At 41.0% G+C, this 18,630-nt stretch overlaps 4 protein-coding genes and 1 non-coding gene across 5 annotated transcripts; 1 reads left to right on the plus strand and 4 right to left on the minus strand.

Annotated features, from left to right (window-relative positions):
* Nucleotides 1-481: 481 nt before the first annotated feature.
* On the plus strand, nt 482-7,671 carry LOC115684040 (probable CoA ligase CCL8). Its single transcript, XM_056320626.1, is given in 17 exon segments — nt 482-1,005; nt 1,975-2,144; nt 2,459-2,632; nt 2,955-3,117; nt 3,207-3,295; nt 3,758-3,826; nt 3,962-4,015; nt 4,146-4,250; nt 4,757-4,855; nt 5,071-5,163; nt 5,278-5,355; nt 5,651-5,755; nt 6,016-6,106; nt 6,345-6,418; nt 6,514-6,693; nt 7,404-7,457; nt 7,581-7,671. Coding segments are annotated over 17 exon segments (1,842 nt in total). The 5' UTR covers nt 482-836; the 3' UTR covers nt 7,656-7,671.
* Nucleotides 7,672-8,461: 790 nt separating this feature from the next.
* On the minus strand, nt 8,462-10,421 carry LOC115684042 (probable inactive nicotinamidase At3g16190). The gene is made up of 5 exons (XM_030608732.2): nt 10,264-10,421; nt 10,021-10,134; nt 9,316-9,550; nt 9,098-9,214; nt 8,462-8,733 (listed from the first exon to the last, which is right to left on the minus strand). Exons 1-5 carry the CDS (start codon nt 10,309-10,311, stop codon nt 8,660-8,662), a joined length of 588 nt encoding a protein of 195 aa, XP_030464592.1. The 5' UTR covers nt 10,312-10,421; the 3' UTR covers nt 8,462-8,659.
* Nucleotides 10,422-11,203: 782 nt separating this feature from the next.
* Nucleotides 11,204-15,543, minus strand: LOC115684108 (peroxisome biogenesis protein 2). The gene is made up of 8 exons (XM_030608810.2): nt 15,171-15,543; nt 14,542-14,655; nt 14,299-14,452; nt 13,700-13,836; nt 13,513-13,613; nt 12,579-12,696; nt 11,871-12,037; nt 11,204-11,699 (listed from the first exon to the last, which is right to left on the minus strand). Exons 1-8 carry the CDS (start codon nt 15,291-15,293, stop codon nt 11,570-11,572), a joined length of 1,044 nt encoding a protein of 347 aa, XP_030464670.1. The 5' UTR covers nt 15,294-15,543; the 3' UTR covers nt 11,204-11,569.
* A 702-nt stretch (nt 15,544-16,245) lies between these two features.
* On the minus strand, nt 16,246-17,007 carry LOC115684056 (protein THYLAKOID ASSEMBLY 8, chloroplastic). The gene has a single exon (XM_030608751.2). It carries the CDS (start codon nt 17,005-17,007, stop codon nt 16,246-16,248), a length of 762 nt encoding a protein of 253 aa, XP_030464611.1.
* A 199-nt stretch (nt 17,008-17,206) lies between these two features.
* On the minus strand, nt 17,207-17,288 carry TRNAS-CGA (transfer RNA serine (anticodon CGA)). The gene has a single exon. It is a non-coding gene; the product is annotated as a tRNA-Ser (tRNA).
* Nucleotides 17,289-18,630: the final 1,342 nt, after the last annotated feature.

An 18,630-nucleotide genomic window follows, 5' to 3' on the forward strand; every position in this document is an offset into this window, starting at 1 on the left:
TTTTGCACGGGCCAGATCTTCTCATTGCCCCAAACGTGAGAGCCCTTGTAGGACCACCGATGATTCTGACATGTTCAATGAAAGACCATATAATCCAAGAAAGCAGAGGCTCCAGCATTTCACTCTAAAAAACAGAAACTTCCTAGGAAGTCCTCCAAAACCACTTTTTCGGCACAACTTTTACCGTACGTCCAATTCCAGCCATGTCATCCTAACTTGATACAGTCCTCGTCAAATTAACAAACTCATTGGTAAAACAATTAGCACATTACAACTTCGACTGCTATTCGATTTTTATCGCCGCAGTTTATTTCAATCAAGTAACAAGGAATTTTCGCAAAAATTCAACATTTTCATAATCTTGACATCGATGGGTGCGTCGCAAAAATTCAACATTTTCATAATCTTGACATCGATGGGTGCGCCTTTGATCGGACCGAAGAGATGAATTTAATCTAATGCACAAAACCCGGCCTCGGACTGGCCGCAGCACCTGGCATATAGTTTTAGCGAAAAAGGGAAAGAAAATCGATCGACCCGCGAAGCAAGAGCCCTGTATCTGCTGCTAGACTTCCCATCTCGAACCCTCCATCGCCACCCGCAAATCCAAAAAAGCATTTGGAGACTTCAAAGCTCGTGCCTTTATAGAATTCAGACGCACCATATAGTGTCTTCCCTCTTATAAGCGAAGAAACAGAGCTTTTTTTATACTCTCGTGGTTCGTTTTCATGCATGAGAGTAAAGACTAGTAGCAAAGATCACCTAACCAGAAGACACGCCATCACAAGAACCCACCTGCACTTCCCCATTAATTGGATTCGGTCATACCCACCTAGATGAGCTCCCCATTAAAGACTCTCAACCACCACTTCCTGAAACCCATTCAAGCCTGTCGCTTATGCCACCCATGTTGGGCTTCTTCTTCTTCATCATCATTTAAGGCGTTGGGGCTGTCTCATCGTTGGTATCGGTATTCTGGTTTCTCTCAGTCTCGCTTTGCGTCAAGTGAGTGACTTTTCGATTGTTGTTTTCTGGGTTTATTTGTTTGTTTATAGAAATTGATTGTCCGCGACTGGATAGCTGGAAAGATGGCGGGTACGGGATGGATTTGAAAAAAAAGAACAGAGAAGATTCGGTTTCTGGGTCGTCTGGTGTTTGATGAAATGAGAATGCGGGTGTGACGTTTAATATTGCATGTTCAAGTGATGCTATCTTTCATTTTGTGGTGCACTAGGGGCTGAGATGTAATAGATTCAATTGTGCCTTGATACGGAGATGCATGTAGATCACAATGGCTGGTGTTGGTAAATGAAATTGTCGCCGTTTGATGAGATGGCGATAATTGTGATTCATGGGAAACCGTCTTTCTTGTTTCATCTGGTGTCTTAAGGTCAGTGTTGACGAGTGAAATCGAGGGGAGCTGGGATGAAAAGAAGTCTTATTTTACTTTTGTTGATGTCTTGTCCGATAGTCCCTTTTTGGTCACATTGATCACATTGCTTAACCTGTTGAAGCCTTGATCTCGTTGCCTGCTGTAGTTTTTCTATTTAGATTCCTCGGTTCCTTGTTGGACCTTAAAATCCTTCATATCCAATTTATCTATGACATGAAGACCATAATCTACTCACGAGGAAATTGAATTATCTCTAAAAGTTCGGTACTTGGACAAAAGTTATTGGGTATGCTGAGAAATTTGATTTGCATCCACTAGTTATTCGCCTCTATCAAGATTGGAAGATGCGACGTGTATTGTTGTTGGTATAAGGGTTCATATTTCCCAGCCTCGGTAATTTTAGACCTATGCTTGTGTTCTTAATTATTATAGTGTCAGAGTGGCCAATATGATCTTATGTCATTTCCAGGAATCATATTACATATCCATGGCAAATAAATTGATTTATTTGTTTGTCTTTGCTTGCTGTTTTCCATCCTTCCTGGTCTTAATGAACAGTTTTGCTTGTGTTTGCCATCCAGCAGCACATTCCCGTTCATTTATGGAGGTAGTCAAAGCAGCTGTCCAGCAGGGATCTACAGCTCGTGATAGTGTTGCCATTAGAGCCGACCAGAAGAGCTACAGTTACTTACAACTCATATCATCTGCATTCGATATCTCTAAACTGTTGTGTAGTGAGGATTTGAAAACTGTGAGTACTTGTTTTCATGGCTTATGGATTTTGCTTTCCTAATTCATGACCTCGCACTACATTATCAGTTCTGAAGCACCAGGATTTGTACGCTAGGTCAATTCCCTTTGTTTGTTGCTCATTGGAATTTTGTATAATATTCTTCCAAGAACCTTGCTAGTATGTTTTTACCGTCGCTAATTGTCAATGAAGCAGCAGAAAAAACAAATATTTATGAAGCAATTCACCAAAAGTGTGATTCTCTTGCTGTTCCGGCTTCTTTGATCTGACAATATGCTGTATTTTTTTCAATTTTTTTTTATTTTGGTCATCAGATTGATGGTCTAAGGAGAAATGGTTGTCTTAACGGGGCTCGAATTGGAGTTGTAGCGAGACCTTCAGCAGAATTTGTTGCTGGAGTGCTAGGAACTTGGCTTAGTGGAGGTGTGGCAGTTCCGCTGGCACTCAGCTACCCCGAAGCCGAGCTTTTGCATGTGCTAAATGATTCGGTATGAGTTCAATCCCTCTATTCCATAACTGGACATCTGAAGGGGCAATAGGAGTTGCTTGTACTTTAGGTGCAACAATATTTCCTCTATAAAATATGAGTTCATGCTTTCCAGCTTAAGACTTTTGCAATCAAGACCCTAATTGCCAATTCGAAGTAGCATAACGACGATGTTAAAAAGCAGTAATTGTTTCCTTAGGTTCATTTTAAAACATCTTCAAATTGATTTACTTATCATCTGCCATTATAGTAAAACGTGTACGTAAGCATGTTGTTTCTTGTGTTAACCTTGCAGAAGTATCTGATGGCTCTGTAATTTATAGGATGTTTGTATGATATTAAGTACTGAGGATCACCACAATTTGATGCAAAATGTTGCTGCTAAAGCTGCTGCCAAGTGTTCCCTCATTCCTCCTGTAGGCAGTTCATCTAAGACAAGCACACATGAGACTTTCCAGGAAAATTTTCAGTCTCGTGAGAGAGAAGGTGCTTTAGCTGTTAGAATTAATTACTTTCACTGTATATTCAGTGATATGGGTGGTTAGTCCTGAACTCTGTTGTTCCCAATGGTTCAGGTGAGGATCCAGCTTTAATCGTATATACAAGTGGTACAACGGGAAAACCTAAAGGAGTTGTACATACACACAAAAGCATCTCCGCACAGGTTATTATCCCTCTGTCATACATAATATGACATATAAAGTTCCCCATAGAACACTGTCTTTCAGCTCTTAAATAAATATTCAAGTAGATTTTGATTTCACATTTGTATGGATGTTGCACATGCGCTCTGTTTGGTTGCATAAGATAATTTTTTTTATCAAGAACAACGAAGTCTATCCAGATTTTTGAAGAAGCGTGTACGTCTTTTTCCTATTTAAATTGTTACTCACAAAAGCATACTTGGCTCTTCTTGCATTTTCTTGACCGTAAATGGAGAAGTGCCGATGAAACTAAATCCAAGCAAGAATTTAGTTTCTTTCAGTTAGTAATTGAAGCTATATTATACTAACATAATTCTTATGTCATCAAGATATAAATACATCAAAAAAATCCTTCAGAGAGGAATGGTTTATGTATTTTTGGAAAAGACTGTTTGTTTGAGCCATTTATGATCATATTTCAGGTCAAAACTTTGGCGGAAGCATGGGAATATACGTCTACAGATCAGTTTCTGCATTGTCTACCTCTACATCATATCCAATAAATGCCTTCTAAAGTTGCTTTTTAGAGAAACCAGTACTGATATATGTATTACCTTCTCTATTATTTATGATCTATCGAATGACTGTGATCTATCTTTTTGAGTGTTTTCTCTTAACTTTCAATACATGTTCATGGACTCTTCAACGCTTTACTTGCGCCTCTCTATGCTGGCTCCTCGGTAATATATTCTTATCTTAAATACTTGTTTTACTTTTGGAGTCCTTAGAGGAAACTTTTTTGTTTATGAAAGCACTTCTTTTGATTTGCTTTACCAACTCAAATTATTTGAATTTGGCTGCACTTTGAAGGTGGAATTTATGCCAAAATTCAGTGTGAGGGGAATTTGGCAGAGATGGCGTGAATCATATCCAGATGGAAGTAAAGCTGCAGATGCTATAACAGTGTTTACTGGGGTAAGCCTGCCTCATGTTTGCAATGAAATACTATCTTCCCCTACACTCAGAATAGAAAGTGATATATTGTGGATTCCTAGTTTTTCGTATTCTTAGCAAGTGGGACTCGATTTATTTTTGTCGATTTATTTCTCCTATCCATGTTCTCTCTCTCTCTCTCTCTCTCTGGTTTACTGTTGAAAAAAACTATATGTCAGTCTGTTGCAGTATACTGGATGCAGATTCTAGTAATTCGAGTAAAATGGCTGCATGTGTCATAACCTTTCAATTTCCTGATCAGTTGTTTCATGAAGAATTCTTTTCTATTAGCACTAATACACGGTCAACACCAATAAGTTATGTCGCTACTGTAGCATTAATCAAGATGCTTAGAGAAATGGTTGAACTGGCCAATTACTTCTAGCATAATTCCTCACGTCTCAAAAATGGGAACATATGATAATTGTATGCTTTTAGTTTTCAAATTCTTGCTGTTATATTATTACTGCAACTCTTTTAATTCATAGGTCCCAACTATGTACACCCGATTGATACAAGGTTACGAAGCTATGGACCCAGATTTACAAGCTCAGTCTGCTTCAGTTGCAAGCCATTTGCGTCTTATGGTAGGTGGTAAAAAATTCATCCACAAATCTGAGATTGGTTGGTTGGCTATTTTGGGTTCCGGTGATTTTTTCTCAAGTTAATAGAGAGATGACTAGTATGGGTATTGTTGCCTGTTATTAGACCTTTTCTTTTAGATGTATATGCTATCCTTTTCGCTTGTTTTCTCTTAAGTACTTGAAATTTGCTGATTCTTCTTTCCCCTTCATGACGTCAGATGTGTGGTTCCTCTGCATTACCATATCCTGTCATGCAACAATGGGAAACTATAACAGGACATCGCCTTTTGGAGCGCTATGGCATGACTGAGGTAAGCAATATTCTATGTCTCCTTTCCCCATGCTATCTATTTGTTCTTGCAAAGTAGAAATAACCAATCAAAATGTATTGTCACATAAATGTACGTGTGGTTTGGTATTTGCAGTTTGTTATGGCAATATCTAATCCTTTGAAAGGCATTCGAAAGGGAGGCACTGTTGGCAAACCTTTTCCTGGAGTAGAGGTTAGTCAGCGACGTGGCTCGTTTAATGTGGTAGTGGAGATCATGTGATGATTTAAGTTGAACCTATTAATTTGGAAGGTGTAAGCTAAAGATCCTTAAAATGGTAGAAATGTTGAAGGCTTTTCACCATAGCCAACAGCAAAGTTTTTGATTGAAAGATGGTGGTGAAACAGTGCTAACAGCATGTCCTACAGTTCGAGAGAGCCATTTAATCTCATGCTAACTGGTAATTATGAAAGTGTGAAAATTCTATGCTTTGATATTGATCTCGAGGGGAATTGTGCAATTATAATAGGTCAAGATCATTGCAGAGGATGAAAGTGGAAATGAAACACCTGGTGTAGGTGAGTTATGTGTCAGAAGCCCTTCATTGTTCAAGGAATACTGGAAGCTCCCTCAGGTATATCTATGAAATTCTGAATTTTTATCTATGGAAAACTAGAATGCCTGAAAAGGCTTTATTTATTAAGATATGCTCAGCATTTCTATCAGTAGAACCCTACTATCAAGTGAGTACATATTCCTGTCTTACTTAAACAAAATATTGACTAAAATTAGCTTTGGGAGACACTCACTACCGCTTCCCCAAAATGAGGATTTTCCTGAATGAATCCTATAAAAGTGTCCTTTTTTCTGATACATATATGTGATCCTTGTTAGGTAACTAAGGAATCATTCATCGATGGTGGATTTTTCAAAACTGGAGATGCTGTCAGAATGGATGAAGACGGGTACTACATCATTTTGGGACGTAAGTACATTTATATCTAGAAGTTGTTTCCCTTGTGTTTACAACAACTGTGTCATCTTGGAAATTTTTTACTATTGGCTGGAGTTTTCAGTTATTGAAATCCTGTTGATGTGTTATTTCATCGTTGTAGAAGTCATTTTGCATTCAATTAACGGTGCCAACTCATATCGATTTCTGACTCGAGAAAATTTTATGCTAACTCTGTTTAAATTATTTTATAATTGTGAACTTTTGTCAGGAACCAGCGCAGATATTATGAAGGTTGGAGGATACAAATTATCAGCGTTAGAAATTGAAGCGGTTCTTTTGGAGGCAAGCTAGCGTTCCTTCTGGTAGTTTTCTCTCACATCCGTAACGTTTGGACTCTGATTCTAATATCCAGGTGGTGCACCTTTCTGTTTGTGCAGCATCCTGTTGTAGCGGAGTGCTGTGTGTTGGGGTTACCAGACAGAGATTATGGAGAAGCCGTATGTGCAATAATTGTGCCAGAGGCAGAACTGAAGCAAAACAGTGGGGAAGAGTTGAAGCCTGCTTTAACACTGAATGAACTTACTACGTGGGCAAAGGATAAGCTTGCACCATACAAGGTTTGTCCATTCAATGCGCAGACATAATTTGGTGAATTCAACTGGTACTCGATTGTTAAAATTGGAGAAGATTCTTCATCTAGCTGTCTAGAATTCCTATGAGTCAACTTTGCTTTGTATGCCAAGTCTATTTAAACCAAAAGGCCGCATTAGAAAATGTTTGCTGGTGCATCTGGGGTCAAAGTAATGTGTGCACTTTCAATTCTCACACCACACAAACTTGTAATTATAAGGTAAAAGACTTATGACTACCTTTTTAGTGGTTCATCATCTTAACAGAAGACAGTTCACAAGTCATAATTATATTTCCTTAAGTTTCTTGCAGTTTGAGTTTCATGCCACCTTGCTTGTCTTTTTACAATCTATTGTCAAAGCCGAAAGTTTCCAAATGGTTGAACTTTATGAAGTTTTATGACGGGATCATTGCTTTGCAGCATCCACTTTTAGTTCCAAAACACTGCACAAGTGTTGCAGAAGATTAAATCAATGAGAAGGAAATGGGAATGACAGATTTATTGAGATTTGTCATTGAGTTAAGAGACACTTTCTTTGGTTGGATGTACTAAACCAATGCACTTGAATGACCCTCATATTAATATTATTGATGTTGCAGGAAGAGATTTTAATGTAACTTCGACTATTTCTAGCTCGAAAATATTAATTGGAATCTTGATTTTTAGTTTGACCGGAATCTTGATTGTTTATTTCAGCTACCAACCAGAATGTTCCTGTGGGACACCCTTCCTCGCAATGCAATGGGAAAGGTGAATTTTTTAACTGCTCTTTTGGTGCCAGAGTCAGATGCATGGCTTTTCTGTTATTCTGTGCTCCTCTTGAAAAAGGTAGTAGTAAATGTTTGTTCATCAATATTTCACGCGTAACTGTAGGTGAATAAAAAGGAGTTGAAGAAGAAGCTGGCCTCTGAACGGTAATCAGTTCATGTTGCTCAACATGCGGCATGACTCCGGAAAGAGTCAACTGGGTGACAAGGTGGTGTCATCTCTTGCTCTTCCCTTTTTGTTTCGGTTGATTTCTGGTTGAAGACTATCATTCCATCGGTTCATTTTTGTGCCTTGTAAAAGAATGACATTTGATTCTTATTCCTGGATTTTCAGGGCATCATGCGTGTTGAATAATTGAAGAAGATGGCTGGAGATACATCATCGCAGCACTGCTGCACGTCGAGTTTTAGGAGATGATTTTTTGTTTTGCTTTTGAAGTTCTTTTACTTGTCATTGCTGGGTTTTGACGTGGTATATCTAATGCTTTGAGACAGCTCTGCACAAGAGAAAAAGCTTCGTTATGCTATGATCAAATCATCTACAATAAGATGATTTTTTCTGTAAATTCGCGGCACAGCTTCTTTGATTAGCAGTCATGCGCAGGCGGGCAATAACTTGTCTGACGGAAACATGTTGCTTGATATTACGATGGCTATTGTTTAACTTTCACTTGTGTGCAGCATAAATAATTGTAGTTGAATTCACTCGATTTACATTAGTCTTTATTTAGATCTACTGCATCAATCCCAACAAGCAATTGGCATTCCTCAGCTTTCGCAACGGCGGAGAAGGCGCATACTCAAACGAATTTGTTGAAAGGGAAAATAGTTCTTTGGTCCAATGTTCTATTGGAATCATTGAAGATACCGAGTAAATTCATAAAATTGAAAACGTGAATGATTGGCATGAGTTGTTAAATAATTGGTTGGAGAAGGACAAGTACTTTTGGTAAAACTGGAATGAGAGAAGAACAAGTACTTAAACCATGGATCAAATTCATCAAAATTCAGGTAAAACTTCTGAAAAATGCGAAAGATTGTAATGTTTAGCAACCAATGGTACAACACGAGCATTCGAATTTTCTTTTGTTGCTGCAACTTAACAAATGGTACAACATGACCATCCAGCTGCTCCGCCTTTGGATGATCCTGTCTTATCTGTCTAGTCCATCAGATTGCTCAAGTTCAAGAAGCGGACTGCCGCCACTCCTGCAATGTGGGCGTAGAAACTCCAACATTCTTCATGTCGAAGATATTCGCTGTCCCAGAAGAAAAAAGAGAAATTTTGAATCAATCGTGGGACTATAGCAATCAAAGCATGAGCTGACAACTGAATCTAAACATTGCAGTCGAAAAAGATGATGAACTTTTCACAAGAAAAAGAAAGAAAAAAAGAGGGTCAATGACCTAAAATATTTTATCCCGAGGCTCACAAGACATCAGGGCAACACTTACCCATGTGAAAGACCATCAGGGCAGTGATCATGAAAATGAGGCTAACGAGGTTATTCTAGATAATCCAACGATGATTATAGGTTAAGCTTCGTCTAGACCTACCTACTGCTATCATTTCTTTCAAAGGAAGTATAGATAACAGGAAATGTTTTCTTTTTAACATCATACCGTGATGAACCTCAGGAGTAGCAGCAGCGGTGGCATCGACAAGTACAGTAACAGATCGGTAATCAAGTGCCACTGCATCAAAGACCGTCTGCCTAACGCAGTTTGGAGTTTGAACACCTGCAAATGTCGAGACCAAGATATTAATAATCTGCCACCGCCAATACATTACTTCAAAACAGTTCTTCCAAGACAGTGGCTGGAAAATTGACTTGACTCACCAGCCATGACTAAACTATCTATTTTAGCACCCTGAAGGACCGAATGAAGATGTGTTGCAAAGAATGCACTGAAACGCGTCTTCACCAATTTATAATCCCCTTCTCTAATCACCAAGCCATCGACCAATTCAGCACCCGCACTACCCTTGCTCATTGGACCCAACTTTCCAGACGAGTAGAAATGTCGACGGAAGAGTTCAACATCTCTTCCTTGAGAATCGTGCTCCCGAACCACCTAAAAGGGTACCAATAATTACGATCGCCATCGAGCATGAGAAAGCATACAAGTAAGACAACCTAGGATTCCTGCAAGTATGCTTTTGTCAAGTTCTTTAAAATCACTCTCGCACTCTTAAGGTATTAGAAAGGGTAAAAGAAAGCATTTTGTCCACATTCACGGTCACTGAAGGTTCACTATATCCAGATGAAGCGATTTACAGCTTCAGGTTGAACAAAATGGGGTAAATGGGGGGGGGAGAATTATGGCTTTTTAGAATCTTGTGAATGTTTCCCTTTCTCTGTTTATAACAAGCTTACAACAACAGTCCCAACTTTCGTTTTAAGCTCAGCATTTCAAGACCACACTAAACAGCATCAAAACATCATCTTTTTTTGAAGAGAGAACCGTTGTAATCCCAAGATTTCGGCAGATTTAAACTGGGAAAAGAGGGGACAAATCGGTACAAGATCGAAAAGGGTGAGTACCCAAACCACCAGAATGCCGCGACGCCGAGCTAATTCAACAGCCTCCATTACATTGGGGACAATGGCTTTCCCACCTTTGACCCACATCACGCTTCCCTCTTCTATAAAATCTTTCTGCCCAAAAACGAAAGGGAAAAAAACAGAGATGTTCGGGTTAGCGAACAAGTAACACGCGCCCACTTACAACGTTCGGACAGAATCATACAAAATCAGTGCAGTCGAGACAGAGGGAGAGGAAGAGACCTGCATGTCGATGACTAGCAGAGCCGTGCGCTTCCATTGATCTTCCATGTGTGACAAAGGCAAGCTGAAGAACCGGAGCTCAGAAGCAGTTTTGCTGAACTTCTTGTTGCAGAGGTGGTGGGTGTTGAATTTGATCTTATGATGGGAGATCAATGGAAGCGGGTGGTCCTTTTATTACTGCGTTTCGAGGAAGTATATCCACCAACGAGAAATGGATTTAAGAAAATTGGAAAATGCGTACCAAAAATTGTGCATTCGGAATAATTATCCAAAAAATCAGAAAATTATCGTGCGGTAATCAATTCAGTTATAAACTTTCAATTAAAATAATTTAATCATAAAATTTTTGATAATTTTGCCAATGCATTCCTCTCGCTCAAAGTTGATCGAAAATCAATGACGTGACCGGCACTGACGTCGGTAGCCTAATGAAGACCATATCTATTGTCTACGTGTGTCAAGATTTGCAATCAAGCCTTTCAGCGGACCATCATCCACCATCGTTTTTTTTTTTAATCCCAAAACATTTAATTTGTTTATCTCGGCATTCCTTGGTCAAATGAGGGACAATACATCAACATTATCTATATGTTGCCGTCACCGCCCCCTATCCATATGCTTATTTTTAAATCACACAGATTAATCTTAGATTCTATGGTGCCGCCTTAGTCTACTCTATACGTACATAAAAATAGTTAAATTCTCCATTATATGTGTAGTTGCTAGAAAATATTAATCTATCGTCATTATTTCACCCGGTCCCTGTCAATACTGGATGAAGAAGAGGAAGAACACAATCCTTTGGAAGATCGATTCAAGGTCCATATGACAGCTTATGGACATTTCTTTAATTTTTGTTTTGACTGCGTTCCTTTGTTACTTTGCATAGACACGACCAGTTAAAATTCTATACATGTTCTGTGTTTTTCTTTTCACCGTGTGATCCGAATAAGAATTAGCATCTTTATTTGAGTTGAGATTTTCAATTCTTCTGCCAAATACAATCGTATCGTATATTTTCTCTTTGGCCAACCCTGGATTTCCAGAATTCATGGACAGAAACTAATGTAACTGATCTTACCCATTCCCCACTCCAATCTGGATTAAATTTAATCCCCAGCAAACCAATTAATACCACCAAAAAAAAAAAAAAAACCCCTCCACTTGTCCCTCTCTTTGCACATCCAGAAGAGGGTAAATAATGGTTTCGCTTATAATGCGGGGCGCTTTATGGTTCCGAAACGACCGCATTCTTCAGTGCGTCAGTTAAAGCTGCTGCAATGCACCCTTGCTCCCGCTGGAGTAATCATTTTCCGGAGCTTGTACTTCCAACCGATTCGCTGTACCGTTGCATCGCAACAACCGGTTCACCACATCGGGAACATCGGAACGAAGGAGCTGCTGCACATCGAGTTCTCAGACAGTAATAGCAGTACCTGCCATTAGTTAAACCGAAAATTATGTAAATTCAATGCCCCTTGATACGTTGGAGGCCTGTTTAAAACAGGCTGGACAAATTCGATTTGACCTGTCTAAAGTTTGTGGATGAGAAAAGAGCTGAATGCAATGCAAAAGTGAGAAGAGGATGTGCATTTGGGTTTTTGTACCTGTGTCGACATGGAAGAGCAAGAAAGGGAATGCTTGGGCTATTTTGGCAAATGGGGCATGTAGAGTCATCTACGGCAGAGTCTGCATCCTTGTCCTTTGAAAATGGGTGGAGGAGATTTTTTACAGTCGAGGAATTCAAAAGAGGAAGAAGCAATAGCAACATTTCCTGCACATACGAGTTCACGTTTAGACCAACAGAAACTTATTGGAACAGCTAAGTGTATTGTGCTACTTTCAAAATAGAGTTGCCACAGAAAGCAGCGAAGTCGTATTAGTGCCTCTTCTCTCCTGAAATGCTAACTTTTCCCCAGTATCTCACTTCACACGTATTACTGGAAATCACTTGCAAAGGCTGACTGCTTGTTTATGCACACCCACTTTGTACATAACCACAATATAACATAGCATAGCATATGTACTCTGTTAATATGAGGGGCAGATATTGCATTTAAAACAACAGCTTCATATCACCACCACAAGAACAACAACAAGACCAAGGCCTTTGGCCACCAAGTTGGGGAAGGGATTAATAAATATTTAAAAATTAGCAAAAAGAAAAGAATGAGAAGGATCATAAAAGAGCTTTCCTATTAAATTACTAAAGCAATGAATGAGGTCCTTGTGTATTTCCTAGACTGTGTTGATGTATCCCTTTCCCCCCTAATTAATAGATATCAACTTTAGCCAAAACAAGGAAGAAATATTACCGAAAATTCATTCCAGACTAGTTGGCGATTCATGTACTCAAAGCTTACGGCTCGATTCATGTTTGGGCTACCATAGACAAGCCTTGCTTTCAAAGCTCTCTCAATAAGAGTCCTATACCTGTAATTTAACAAAACATGAAGATTATTATTCCAACAGGTAATATTGTGAGAAATATTTCCGCATCCTGAAATTAACTGTGCCAGTGGATTGCAATCAGACCTTTTTTTTTTTTGGTGGGGGGGTCCTTGATTGCAATCAGACTTGCAATGCAAAAAATCTACATAAAAGGACATATGACTAGGAAAGAAAACAAGGAAAGAAAATTACCCCAAATACCCTAAATTACAGATGCACACCCAACGAAAAACAATCCTTCCCATGAAAAATCTTTAATGCTTCACAGTGCTCATCGTAGCCATCATCATGGTCATTTTTCATACCATTCTACATGCTCGGGTAAATGAAAAACCGGAGGAAGCTATTCTGATTTCTGGCATGCTTACTAATGTCTTAATAGTCACAAATCTTCAGCATCATATCTACTCCATATTTATCCTTCAAGTTTTATATGAGCTCAAGTTTGCAGCCAAAATGCCGCATCCCATGTTTGGAAATGAGTTGCCTACAAAAGAGATGTCAATGCCCGTGGAAAGCTAGAATTTCATGGGATTTTATGACTTTCTCATCCCAATGCACAGCAAGGCCTACATTTCTTGAAATTAGGACAGGGAGAGTCAGTGGATTTCTTCAGCAAGACTTCACACTGTATCTTTAAACCAGTGTAACTAATCATTCCAACAGGTAACTACCATCAACTTATTCATGCCATTACCCATAGTTAGTTCTTGCAGGATGTGTACCAGTGATGAAAACCATTGGGCTCTAGCTTTTAGAACTTAGCAGCAAAAGAGTGTTTGCTGCCCAAGAACTTACCTTCCAGTGTAAAGAAAAATAAGTAGGTTGCCAAATGAGGCAGCTTTATAAAATCCTTCCACTCGTTGTACCAAAACCCATGCCCACCGCAACAATGACCTCTGTAGATATGAGAGAGACACCTTAAACTCAATTAAATAAATTAATACACAAGGAATAAATAAAGATATATTAACAGATATAATACCTGCTCAGAATTACCCCATCTACGAAAAGCAGAGAATGACTGTAAGCGGGCCCAGATATATTGACCACCAACACTGGCAACGCAATACCAAATCTTCTGAGCAACAGTAAGGCCAGGTCCTTCCAGGCCTGTTCTCACTGCGAGAAAGTTTGCCAAAGTTCAATAGTGTGTCCAAACATATAGGTTAAACTGATCTACATGTGTCATTCTTACCTATTCATAGACTAATTAGAGAAAAGATAGTTTAAAATTAAATTGGATGAAGAAAAACTAGAAAGTTGGCGAGATAAGTATTCACTGGAAGTTGTGACATCTTGCAACTAAAGTCGGACAGTAGCTAGGAAATTATATGCTAACTCCTGTTGCTCACAGGTACAATCCCAAGTGAGTGTCAAGGCTGTCAAGTAGGAGCAAAATGGTAGAGCCTATGATGACTCGATGATATATAAAAGAGTGTTCTCTTCCTTGAGTATTAGTACGCAGCAGAATAACAATGTCTTTTCAACACTATGATTATCGCTCCTTAAGTAGATTCGCAATGAATGCCAAGAAACCATATTGATCAAGCATGGATCATAGGGAAAGACATAGCAACTTACGCTTTCCTCTTGCTTCGGTTGCACGTTCATCTCGATATCTCAAATTCATCAAGGCAATTCCAGGAGTGGGCTTATCTACCCAAATGGAGAATCTCCATATGAGGAATTCAAGAAAGGCATCAAGTTCGGGTTCATATTGAAATAACATTCCTGGCTAAACCGACAAAGGGGGCAATTAGTTCAAGATGCATATTACACAACCTCAAGCAGATGGGGGGAAACTACAAAAAAAGCAGCAGGTACCTTCATCAAGGAGAAGACTTTCACCAACTGCTCTTTCAACATTGCTGACATTTCTACATCGAGTCTTGCAGCATCAAATTGATTAACTCGCGATATGGAAATTGGAATCAATGCCTGCAGCATTATTTATGTGCAAACTATATAAGATCGCGACGAGCATGCCAGAAGGTCGGGCATCTTATGCTTCTCTGGCATATGGCAAATAGAAAGTACACAGAATAATCCTCCAAAAAAAACTAGCACCACATATAAAAGAGAAGCGAAAAAGGAATGCCATCAAAATCTTGCCGTTGGACGAGGGACAATCTATTAACACTTCAATTCTAAGCCTATTGCCGCAAGAATTCAACCACTAGACCAAGTTGAAAAAATGAACTTTGCGTACGCTGAGCTCGGACTTGAGCTCACCCAGAATCAACACGGCCACAATTCCCAAGATTCTAACTTTTTTCCTCTCAGGCTTTCAGCACAGAGGGGGAGAGAAGTCACGAGAAGCGTCAATTTTATTCAAATCGAACCCCAGCACAATGCTTCGGAGCACGAAACTCCCCGCGCGAATCCGTCGTTTTTGGCGACAAAAGTAGAGCCGTGAAAAAAACGGAAGGAAAAGGGCAACGACGGAAAGAAACCTCGTGGTACTTGCTGACGGGTTGCCACTGAGGTTGCAATCTCCGGTAAGTGCCGACCCAAGCATCTTCCGGCGGCGGCGGCGGCGGCAAATTGCCGGTGCTGCTGCTGCTGCTGCTGCTCATTCGAAGCTCTTCGCCGCCGCTGCCGCTGCTGTTAGCAGCAGTAGCGGTCGTAGGGTTCGTCTCCGTTCCGATTGCTCAGACGACGACGACGACGAAGAAGAAGATGAAGCTGCCGAGAGAGAGAGAGAGAGGTGGAATCAGCTCCGAAATATGGCGGAAAATGGAAGATGACGATGACGACGCTTTGCTTTGGGCGGCTCCTCGAAGGAAGAAAAGGCGAAAAAGGACCCCCAAAAACTATTTTGGGGGTAAATTTAGCTGAACCGCTTTTGCTGGTGAGGAAGGCACCTTCCCCTTCTCGACGAGCTTCTTTCTTAGGTTGTCTATTGGTCTTTTAAGAATTTAACGATTAATGAACATTAACTTTAATGTGGGAAAAAAAGCGGATCCAATTTAATGACATGCTATTCACACTTTCGACATCAACATTCTCGGATAAATACTTATAGGTAAGCAAATTTATTTTAAAGATAATGTGATAATCGAAATTATGATATTTGCGTCCAATTCACATGCTTTTTTTTTTTTTCTCTCATCGATTTTATTCTCTTTGATCCTAGTTCTTTTCTTAAAATCGACTTTAAAAGCAAAGGTCGGCCTAGCGGTAAAGGCTTCGGGAACAAATCTCCAAAAGACTCTTGCTATATTGCCTAAACTTGCGACCTATCTTACATGGAAATACTTCCTAACCGTTAGCATCTTAGTCGGGTTGTATTGATAATCTCGAGATTTCGAATAATGAATGTTGTTAGTTATTGATTCAGATAAAATATTCTATGGATCTTTATGGTATTTTAATTTACCGATTTGACTGTTATCCATAAAACATCAAGAGCCACAAAACACTAAAATAGATTCTCATGACCATGAAGGTTCAAGATTCCAGTCATTCGACTAGCGTATAAATCAAGAATTCAAATATATCATCACTTTACAAAACAATACGATAAAGCTAGACTCTCAACACCTCCCTCTCTTCTTGATCGGCTCCACCGTCGCGATGGCCGCCGGCGGCGAGGCCGAACTCCCCGTCGATCTCGTCGGCCAATCCCACCTCCCCCATCCTCCGCAGCCCCCGGCTCAAAACCTTGGCCGCGTGATCCTCCACCTTCGCCCCCGGTCCCCACCCGCCGCTCCCCCTCATCAGCCCGTACATCCTGACCGCCGATTCCCTCCTCCCCGCGCCGATCACCGCCTTCAGCAGCCTCGGCAACGCCTTGTCGCCGCCCCAGTCGACGGGGCCTTCCTGCTCCAGCTCCCCCACCAGCGCGTCGATCTCCTCCCCCATCCCCTGCCTCGCCAGCGCCGACGCCACGTCGGCGTAGATGGCGAGCTCGACGGGCCCGTACTCGGACCGGACGACGGCGAGGACCTGGAGGGCGAGGGCGCACCGGTCCTGCCGGAGGAGCTCGCGGAGGGCGGCGAGGAGGTCGGACTTGAGGAGGCGCGTGAGGGAGCGGCGGAGGTGGGAGGGGAGGGCCGTGGCGGCGGCGGCGGCGGGGTCGGCCCGGTGCGCGCGCTTGAGGGACTGGACGGCTTGGATCGCCTCGGTGCTGAGGGTGCGGCCCTTCACGAGGGGCCCGCGCTTGTCTCTGGGGCCGCACCGTATGGGAAGATGGCCGGCGGCGGCGGCGGCGGCCGGGGGAGGGGGTTTGCGCGGTGGCGGGTTGAGGGAAGTTGAGGGGATGGAGTGGAGAGAGAAGGTCGCGGTCATGGTGGTGTGCGGTGGTGATGTGCGGTGGTGATGGAAGGGAGCGGGGGGCTTTCGTATGGGGTTTAGATATTAATGTGCGAAGTGACGCTTTTGCCACTGGGAAGTTAGAAACTTAGAACTGTTAAGGAGAGGAGATAAGGACAGAAATGGGAAAGGAAAAGATTGAAAATTGGGAAAAAAATAAAATAAAATAAAAAAGCGTCGACAGCAGGATTCGAACCTGCGCAGGCAAAGCCCAACAGATTTCGAGTCTGTCTCCTTAACCACTCGGACATATCGACATTCTTGATATAACCGCCAATTATAAGCATTATATTGTATAAAACCTTTACCTTTTCTTATTTTTCACACATGAGTGATGTTACACGTAGAAATTTGTTTGCACGATTGATTTACAGCATTAATACGAACTATAATAATTCATATTCCGCACACAATAACAAATCATCAATCTAAATTGATTCTATAGCTCGATATTTATTTAAAAGTGCCACATTGCTTTAGGTGATTTTTTAGAAAGTTTGTTTTATCTATCGATGTCATGATATATATTGTAATTGGTGTTGAATATCGCCATCAATGCTCTTATTATTGCCGATGATGGAGGCATACTCTTTCATTGCCTTTGGCAATGGCACTTCTGGCAGCGTACACTTTCATTGCCTCCGGCAATGGGACTTCTGGCTCTCACTGGCCATGGCGACCGTGGGCAATTTCTTAGTTACCAAGTTGGTAGACTTAACTAGTCAGGTTTGGGCACGAGGTCAAGATTGCCAACACTGTTGCCTAGCAATCCTAGTGGGCCACAGGGGAGTGATCAAATGCGTCGCGGCATATCGTGGAGGATCGATGTCATCGTCCTTCGATAGGGCTGAGGGAATGGCCAATTAAGTGGATACCAGTGTTGAATGATCTTGAGTTTCTCTCCCAAAATGGTGAGGTTTTTCATTAAACTTATAAAACTAACTAACTACCCCTTGCACAATCGATGTGGGATAACCCCAACATGGAAGGTGACTAGTAGTGCGAATAGCTGTGCAAGAGATTGTTTACCGATTACTTTGAACTTTGAAGGTAGCAATTTTCACTGTCTAGCATTAGAAAGTTATTCATGTTGGTAGATTTGTACAGTACAATGCTCCTAATGCGCATTTTATCGAATAGTATTTCCTTATCAAGTTTTTACATAGAAGACGACATATCTTTATTGAGGTCCTGCGAAGTCGAGCTCCTGTTCCTAGAAAGACATGTTGCCAGAAGCCGACACCGAAGAAGAAATCTAACCGTAAAGAATCAAAGATTCGAAGCGACATATAATTAACTAGACTAATGAAATGGTTTGGAATCGAATTACATGTCCATCAGGTATGTTTGCATTGCCAAAACCAGTGACTTATCTTCTCCAACACGTGAGTGAATCGCTTGTGCATGGCCTTTGTCTCTTCAGGCTGCTGGAGGTTGCATCTCCATCACCGTACCAGCATCGCTTGAGTAACTAGTTCTTCCATGCCAAGACCCCGACGCCCTCTTCAAGCACCGGTACACGGCGAACAGAATCAGCTTAAGACCCAAGATTATGCACAAGATGACCAGAGCGGAGACCACGTAATCTTTGAAAGATCG

This window comes from Syzygium oleosum, unplaced genomic scaffold (assembly GCF_021117445.2).
Source record: "Syzygium oleosum isolate NSW1041296 unplaced genomic scaffold, Sole_v2.1 Sole_v2.20, whole genome shotgun sequence".
NCBI classification, from domain to species: Eukaryota; Viridiplantae; Streptophyta; class Magnoliopsida; order Myrtales; family Myrtaceae; genus Syzygium; species Syzygium oleosum.

Excerpts from the sequence above, each read along its gene's own strand:
- LOC115684042 (XM_030608732.2), bottom strand. The coding sequence starts at position 10,311 with ATGGAAGATCAATGGAAGCGCACGGCTCTGCTAGTCATCGACATGCAG. Across the intron at positions 9,551-10,020 it reads GCGGCATTCTGGTGGTTTGG|GTGGTTCGGGAGCACGATTC; the intron begins GTACTCACCCTT and ends GTACCCTTTTAG. Across the intron at positions 9,215-9,315 it reads AGATAGTTTAGTCATGGCTG|GTGTTCAAACTCCAAACTGC; the intron begins GTGAGTCAAGTC and ends CGACATTTGCAG.
- LOC115684108 (XM_030608810.2), bottom strand. The coding sequence starts at position 15,293 with ATGAGCAGCAGCAGCAGCAGCAGCACCGGCAATTTGCCGCCGCCGCCG. Across the intron at positions 13,837-14,298 it reads AACCGAAGCAAGAGGAAAGC|TGAGAACAGGCCTGGAAGGA; the intron begins GTAAGTTGCTAT and ends ACTTTCTCGCAG. Across the intron at positions 13,614-13,699 it reads GATGGGGTAATTCTGAGCAG|AGGTCATTGTTGCGGTGGGC; the intron begins GTATTATATCTG and ends TCATATCTACAG.
- LOC115684056 (XM_030608751.2), bottom strand. The coding sequence starts at position 17,007 with ATGACCGCGACCTTCTCTCTCCACTCCATCCCCTCAACTTCCCTCAAC.